This window comes from Myotis brandtii, unplaced genomic scaffold, assembly GCF_000412655.1.
Source record: "Myotis brandtii unplaced genomic scaffold, ASM41265v1 scaffold398, whole genome shotgun sequence".
In the NCBI taxonomy this organism is placed as follows: Eukaryota; Metazoa; Chordata; class Mammalia; order Chiroptera; family Vespertilionidae; genus Myotis; species Myotis brandtii.
In genome coordinates this window covers 1,852,631-1,861,063 of record NW_005365280.1, presented here as the reverse complement: position 1 = coordinate 1,861,063, position 8,433 = coordinate 1,852,631, and the positions used below count along the sequence as shown (strand labels likewise).

Sequence of the window (8,433 nt, the reverse complement as noted above, 5' to 3'; positions counted from 1 at the left end):
TGTTTCTGCTATCAGTGCCAGCCCTTATAAAAAAAGTTCCTGTGATCTTATTTCAACCAACAGAGGCCCAGTGCACAACATTCATGCACTGGGGGCGGGAAGGGGTCCCTCAGCCCAGCCTGTGCTCTCTCACAGTCCGGGATCCCTCAGGGGATGTCTGCCTGCTGGCTTAGGCCCACTCCCCACACTGTCCTTAGCGCTACCTTGGAGGCTCTCACCAGCTGTGAGTCCGGCTTCTGGTTGAGTGGTGCTCCCCCTGTGGGAGTGCACTGGCCACCAGGGGGCAGCTCTGTGTTGAGCATCTGCCCCCTGGTGGTCAATGCGCGTCATAGCGACTGGTCATTCCGCCATTTGGTCAATTTGCATATTAGCCTTTTATTATATAGGATAGGACTGAAGCTTTCCCCAACAAATTGGAGCTGTGCAGCTCTGACCAACCAGAGTGGCCCTATTCTGCCCAAGCAGGACAGTGCCTTTTGGATCAATCAAACTGCAAGGATATGGTGTCCTCATTTGCATGAGGATAGACCAATCAGGGACTAGGGGCGGAGACTTCTGTCCTTATAAGCCAGCTCCTCTGTGGCTCTGAAAGTGCTCATTCTCTTTCCACCAAAGACTGAAGACGGGGTAGAAACTGAATTAGCCAGAGCAAACCAAAGCACCGTGGAGCAGACCAGCACAGCAGTGAGCAGACCAGCAAGGAGCAGGGCAGAGCTGTCTAGCTGGAGAGGGCCTGGCTGTAGAGCTGCCTCAGAGCCCTGCTATTCTCATAGCCGTGCTGTATCATAGTTGAGCCCTTTTGCACTGAATAAAGTTTCCTTCTTCACTGCACCCCAAATGTGGGATTCCTGTTGGAATTAAATTGGTGCCAATGGCCATCAGTTGACAAGATCCATGCAATTTGTCTTACAGGACCCTCAGAGGGTGGACACAGCCAAGGGGCAGGAGCAAAAAGGAAGGGTTTCATTGGGCACAAACACATTAATGTAAGCTGGAGGTACTAATAAAGACATCTTCACAATGTTTGAAGCCAACTTTTAATATCGAAAGTAGTCGAATCTTCCTTTTTGTGAAGCTAGCATAACCATTAGCCATTTAATTTACTCAGCTAACTAGCCCATGCAGCCAGGCAGTCAAACAAAAAGATAAGACATACAAAGCCTGGCATGACTGGGGGAAATGGGTGCTTTTTCACAGAATTCACATAAATGGCTCATTAGAATATGTGATCTTCTTGGTTGTAGGACATGTCTGACTCCACGACGCCAATACCTTCATAACTGTAGTCTCTATCATTTGAGGTCACATCACTTTTGCTCTTCTTTCTTTTGAACAGCTTTCCTCCCTGCAGGTCCCACGGCTCAAACACGGCAGAACTCACAGGGTTAAGTCCTTTGGCAAATGGAACCTCAGCCCCACCAGGGTCAGCTGAATCTGAATGATTGGCGGAAGGCAGAAGTCGGTCACTCCGTAGTCTCTTTCTCATTTCTTCTTCTTTTGTCTGAAAGGCAGTATTGAAGAATGAAAAAGAGTCCAAATAATGTTCTCTATGTTTTCATTAATATTGCCTGTGGTTAACGTTTATGGCTTCCCAATTTCATTATTTAGTCATTTAACAAACCTACGTTAAGGAATTCCTTTTGAAGAAGACAGGCACACTTCCTACCCTCATGCAGCTCCTAGTCTAGTTGGAAAGGCCCAGGAGAGAGATGGCAATGAAGACTGTGGGAGGGATATGAGGACCACTTGTGCAGGGGCTGCAGGAGGTCTGTGATGGTCTGTTAGGCCTCCTCTCACCTCCCATCTTCCATCCCCACATGTCCCCTCACCCCTAGCCCCAACTAAAGTTTTTCTTTTTTCATATGAAGAAAAGTCCGCACTTAGTTCTGGGAATTGGATATTGCTTGTTTAGGCTATATTGATGAAACTAATTCAACCATTTTCAAGATATTGCCTTATTCTTTCACCATACACATGAAAAAAAATTAAGCATACAGCGTAAGAAGCATACAGATAATGAAGATAATACAAATCCACACAATTTGTCTAAACGCTGCTGAAAGGAAAGGCTCATCTCAGCAGGCAGCGCCACCCCGCCCCAGCTCAGGTACCTTCCTGCGCTCGGCCACCGCCTGCATCTTCTCCTCTATGTCCTTCATTGTGAAATCTGTTACTTCCTTTTTGATCTTGAGTTTTTTCAGCCTGGCTGGTGGCTTTCTCAGTGGCTTCTCAGTCGTGTTCACCTGGAGGAAGACACTTTTTAAAACGGAGGAACAAATGTACTCATTGGCAAAGAGAGGCCGAAGGTAAAATAAACACAGTTTAAAATGTAAAACCTAAAACTGTAAACTTTACAGTTTCCAATTTAAAAAACAACATGAAAACTGGTAACAACAGAACTGAGTCCTAAAGAAAAAAAAATCTATTGGTGCCTAGAAAAAAACAACAGGTTATTACCAAAAAAACATGAAAGAATGCACTAATGTCCTGGAATTGGGTGAGGACTCAGGAGAAGGAAAAAAAACAACAACTTGAGAACAAACACAAGATAGAAAAAGGTGGTGGATGAGTGATGAATTTGTGATGCAAGGTCTAAAGTTAAACCTGATGATTTTATAATATGCCACAAACTACAAATGACTTTCCTTTGGGATGGAGATTAGTTCCCAGCACTTCTGGTCATGGGGAGGGGAGAATTAACGATTACTGGGCAGCAACCCTGTGCTGGACTTTGCTGTTGGTACATCGACAGCAGAAAAAACCACCCATTTCACATGAATGACAAAACTTTAAACAGTTCAAAGCAGTAACAATGGCTTTCCAATGATAATTTCTAGTTTCAAAAAAAGTAACATTGTTGTAAAGCAGTGGTTCTCAACCTTCCTAATGCAGTTCCTTATGTTGTGGTGACCCCCAACCATAAAATTATTTTTGTTGCTACTTCATAACTGTAATTTTGCTACTGTTATGAATCGTAATGTAAATATCTGATATGCAGGATGTATACTACAGACATTGCTCTGCAATTTGCTTTCCTCACTTTATATGGATGTCTTTTTAGCTCACTATACATGGATTTATTACAACTGGGGGAGGTCTTAATGAATTCCAAGGCTTCATTATAAAGTGAACTAAATAGATAATTTCTCTAAAGATGTTTAAAGACAAAAGAGATATTGATATCCATTGTAATATCTAAAAGACTGTCTCGTCAGACTGCAATACTGTAAGTACTGAGAAAATAAATCAGAGAGAGACAATTTAGCATAGCAGAAAAAGCACCAGAAAGACCTGTGTTTGAATCCTGGCTCAGCCATGGTGTGGCTTGGCATTAAATTCTGTAACAAGTGCCTTCCTCATTTGTAAAATAAGTTTAATAATACTTTTTCATGGGATTATTTTTTTAAGCAGGGGAGGAAAAGTAGATCTTAGCCACTCAGTAAATGGAAATTATTTTTGCACGGCCAGGGTTGCTCAGTGATTGAGTGTCAACCTATGAACCAGGAAGTCATAGTTCGATTCCTGGTCAGGGCACATGCAGGCTCAACCCCCAGTGTGGGGCATGCAGGGGGCAGCCGATCAGTGATTCTCTCGCATCATTGATGTTTCTATCTCTCTCCCTATCAGAAATCAATAAAAATATATTTTTTTAAAAAGTGCAAATTACTTTTCATTTGGAGAAAACAGTGATTTTTTTTTTAATAACCACATGGAATCATAACCAAGATATAGCATTTGTCACAAAAGGGAGGAATGAGAGTTGGAATTGCAGGGCCAACAAGCAGGGGGGCTGGCTGGGCTTTATCCCCTGGCCTACCTACCACTCATACTTACTGTGTGACCTGAGACAGGGCACCTTTGCTCTTTGTGCTCAGTTTTCTCAAATGTAAAAATAACGAGGGGATTGAGGTTGGCTTAGCTTCCTTCCAGCCTTCAGATCTGTGATTCTCATAAAGCCTCTTACAGGGGAAATATTTGTCAAAGTTTTGGATCAGTTACAGCCTTGAGGCAGTTTTATGTGGTGAGTTGTTCATTATAAATAACTGGGATGGTCCTAGCTGGCTTGCTCAGTGGTTAGAGCGTTGGCCTGTGGACTGAGGGTCAAGGGTTCGATTCCAGTCAAGGGCACATACCTCAGTCCCCCTTGTGCGGGAGACAACCAGTCAATGTGTCTCTCTCACATTGGTATTTCTCTCTCTCTGTCTCTTCCCCCACCTTCCATTCTCCCTCCCACCCCCCAAAAAAAATCAATGGAAAAAATATCCTCAGATAAGACTTAACAAAACAAACAAACAAACAAAAACACACCTAAAAAAACTGGAATGTTTATCAAAGCAACTTCCCCTCCCCCATCACAAAATTATTTTTATGACAATTGGCTTGTGGGCTTCCTACTGGCAAAAGCCATCAGCTGAAAAAGGGACCTATTTGCTAGGGAGGTTCAACTAGCGATGCCGTGAAATCAGTATGAAAACAGGTTTTTGGGGAGTTCAGTCATAGAGGCTCAAAGAACATGAGATGGTAACCAGGACTCTATAACGCAGTGGTTCTCAACCTATGGGTCGCGACCCCTTTGGGGGTCAAATGACCCTTTCACAGGGGTCGCCTAAGACCATCGGAAAACACATATATAATTACATATTGTTTTTGTGATTAATCACTATGCTTTAATTATGTTCAATTTGTAACAATGAAATTGGGGGTCACCACAACATGAGGAACTGTATTAAAGGGTCGCGGCATTAGGAAGGTTGAGAACCACTGCAAAGGAAGCTTCAACTAGGGCTTACACAGGAGTCTGAACCTTAACTAAAATAATCAGATCAGGAGTTCTGAGAGAATTTAGGATTTCCTGCTTGGGTGGACTTTTCCTGTGCCTCTATCCCAAAATGATGCCTATAAAATCATGTACTTCCTCCCCATTTTGGAAGTTAATCCTACCTGTGCAGCCCAAGTCCTTTCCTGAGTTTGACATTTTAAGTGAAAGGATTGAAAGACCTGAGGAAAAATATCTGTATTCTTTACCACTGAATATTATGAAGTCAGAATTTATCCATTGTTGGCACTTAAAAATGATAACAAAGATCACACTATACTTAGAGAGTTGCTACCCATAGAAACAATTTAAAAAATCAACTTTAAAACTTATAGAGCCCTGGCTGCTGTGGCTCAGTTGGTTGAGCGTCCCCCCATGCATGGAGAGGTCCCAGGTTTGATTCCTGGTCAGGGCACATGTCTGGGTTGCAGGCTCGATCCCCAGTAGGGGCTTGCATGAGGGAGCCGATTGATGTTTCTCTCTCATTGATGTCTCTCTCTCTCTCTTTAAAGTCAATAAAAATGTATTTTTTTTTTAAAAATCCCTATAGAAGTTACTAGTTCTATAATTTTAAGAACACCATTGGAGGACTGCCATGCCCTGAGATGCTGTGATAAGATTTGGGTCTTTTTTCCAGCCAATCTAACTGTATAATATTACCTCTTGCCTCCACTGTGTATTCCTCAGAGCTTCCTTAATTAACTATTGACCTACAGATGAACCCACCTTGGCTATGGCCCGTACTGGAGCCTTGTGCATAAAATAGGACAAAGCTTCTGGGAAGAGATATATCATTCCTGCTCTGTCACTGCTAGACCTTCTCGGGGAGGTCAGTCTGAGCGTTAACTGGCATTATTGGTCTTTACCCAGTGACTTCCTCCTCAACAAACTCCCCCTGAGGTTCAGCAAATAATGTTAGAGACTCTGATGCAATGTGGACAAACACCTTAACTGCACTAAAGGTTACCAAGTACAGAAGTTGCTGAGAAGGGAATAAACTCTGACCGGAGACAGGAGGAGTCAATAGAAAATTCAGAATCTTATGTAGGGAGACTCAGGATGCCCTAAGAGATAGGGAGAGATAAGTTTGGGATGAAAGACACTTAAAGCAGTTAATACCTATGTGGATAAATGAGAACCAATCACATCTCGCTAAAGAGATCCATCCCAATCCATACACATCTATAATAATAAAAGTGTAATATGCTAATTAGACCAGATGTCCTTCTGGACATCCTTCCGGATGACCTTCCAGATGAAGCCAGGGCTGCAAGGGAAGACCGGGTCCTGGGTGCCAGAGGGAAGCCGGTGCCGGCAGCTGGACAAAGGAAGGCCTACTCTTGCATGAATTTCGTGCATTGGGCCTCTAGTATTTACATGTGTGCAGCACACCAATGCAAATAATACAGCCAGTTATGTCTCATTAGAATGTTTTAAAATATACTGATTCACTTAGTCTGATATTTAGCTTCTAAATATTATATTTCTTACATATCATTGTATTTTCTCTGAGTGAACATAACATCTATTAGTATGAATATGCCTGAAAGCAGGTTATCCAGAGGGCATTATGGAATTGCTATAGTAGTTGCCAACAAGCAAAAGATGAAATTAAGAGGAAAAAAAGGGCAAAAGGGGGCTCTGTAGTGGACTTCTGGGGAGAGACTGGCTCACAGGGGAGTCCCCTGATTCAGAAGATGAACGAAGGACCCTCACTTTTCAGCATCTTTTATTATATGTTACTCTCTAAATGATAACTGAATTAAAGAGAACCTGGCTATGTCTAAAATGCCCTTGTATTTAAGTATACTGTTGGTGTACATAAGTCTTGTTTCTAAAATATTCTCATACTTATTACTCTTTTTCCCCCAACATATTTAAAATGTTTTTTTAAGCAATAAAAAAATAGTGTTTACATGTCTGACTGGATTTATCACATTGCCGTAACGGAAGACATTAACATCCCCTTTTGACCATCTTCTTTTTGTTTCCCTTCACTCTGGTTTGTTTTTTAGCCAATTTTTATCATTTGTTTCCCCTCTCCCTAAAAATATTATTAAATATTAGATAGTCAAAAGTATTAGCTATCTAATAATATTTCCATTCTTAATATGGGTCCCTTTTCAGTCCTTCAAGTTTAATTCTCATCTTTTCACAGTGGCCTTATACCTTTCCTTAAAATATGCAAGCACCTGGTGTCTGACACACTTCCATTCTCAACTACACATGAATTGGAGATTTTACCTTGACAATGAGCGATCATATCTCTCCTTCATTTCCTTATGCTTCCTGGGTATAAGCTTAGTGTTATAACTGCTAATATGTTATATTGTTAGGAATTCTTCAGAATTCTCTTCACAGCGACTGGGGGATTTCAATTTCAAAAGCTTCAACCCTTGCCAGCTCTGGGATGAATTGGAAGGCTGTGTGCATGTTCCTTGATACTGCAGGGCAGTGGTTCTCAGCCTGGGCTGCCCCTGGGAAGCACCGGAAGCTTCCAGCCCAGCCACTGGTCCCAGGCACTGGGGTTTTGAAAGCTTCCTTGGTGGTTCGAGTGTGCAGCCAGGTTAAGATCCACTGCACTAGCCAGTGATGGCGAACCTATGACACGCGTGTCGGAGGTGACACGCGAACTCATTTTTTTGGTTGATTTTTCTTTGTTAAATGGCATTTAAATATATAAAATAAATATCAAAAATATAAGTCTTTGTTTTACTATGGTTGCAAATATCAAAAAATTTCTATATGTGACATGGCACCAGAGTTAAGTTAGGGTTTTTCAAAATGCTGACACGCCGAGCTCAAAAGGTTCGCCATCACTGCACTAGGCAATAAAAGGCACCGCTATGGATTACTGCCGGTCTGTTTAAATCTTAGGCCAGGGCATGTTGGCCCAATTCCAAAGTAAAATCAAAACACCCCCCCCCCAAAAAAAAACAACACAAACAAACAAACAAACACAAAAGAGCTGTATTATTCTTACCTACCTCTGCAATCCCATCACATTTAAATCCTGAGAACACTACAGCTATGCTCCTGACAACCATTCCATCACTATAGAATATGAAAACAGCCTTCATCTTTGGCTCACTTAATGATGTTATTGCAAGTCAAGCCACAGTTTTCATTTTTTTTAAAAGAGACATCTCTTTCATGCTGTAGCTCATGTTAATTAACCCTGTTGGTGCCTTTGCAAGGTCTGAGTCCGAACTCATTCATCTCTGGCGTTTGAATCACTGGAAAATGTTTGAATGTTATTCCTGTTGGCATTAACATCAAGGTTCCAGAGCATTTCCCTTAAGAAGGCATCACTTAGCTACTCAACATTTCCACAGTCTATCCGCCTCCAGATTGCTCTCCTGTCTTTTTCTTTTGACACACCTTCATTTTTTCTCACCCCCACCCTCGAGTCTACAGATAGGAAAAAAATCTGTCCTCTCTCTTTCTGTTTTAAAGATACATTGTATTTGGGACTTTCAAACAAGGTACTCCAAAATGCCTTGTATCATGCCACTATACAAATGTAAATTGTCATTATGTTGACATTATCTTTTCCATTTTATGGTGCATTTTTACCTTTCCCTTTCCCCACATCCTCTTGTTATTGGCAGCCATTT

The 8,433-nt window shown here is 41.8% G+C and overlaps 1 protein-coding gene across 1 annotated transcript in view; it reads right to left on the bottom strand.

Moving 5' to 3' along the window:
- Positions 1–1,019: 1,019 nt before the first annotated feature.
- STMND1 (stathmin domain containing 1) overlaps positions 1,020–8,433 on the bottom strand; it is a 34,270-nt gene continuing 26,856 nt past the window's right edge. Inside the window, exons 4-5 of the mRNA XM_005873051.2 lie at positions 2,112–2,243; positions 1,020–1,501 (exon numbers count right to left, since the gene is read on the bottom strand). Coding sequence (XP_005873113.1) covers positions 1,217–1,501; positions 2,112–2,243 — 417 coding nt within the window. The 3' untranslated portion in view covers positions 1,020–1,216. The remainder of the gene's footprint in view (positions 1,502–2,111; positions 2,244–8,433) is intronic.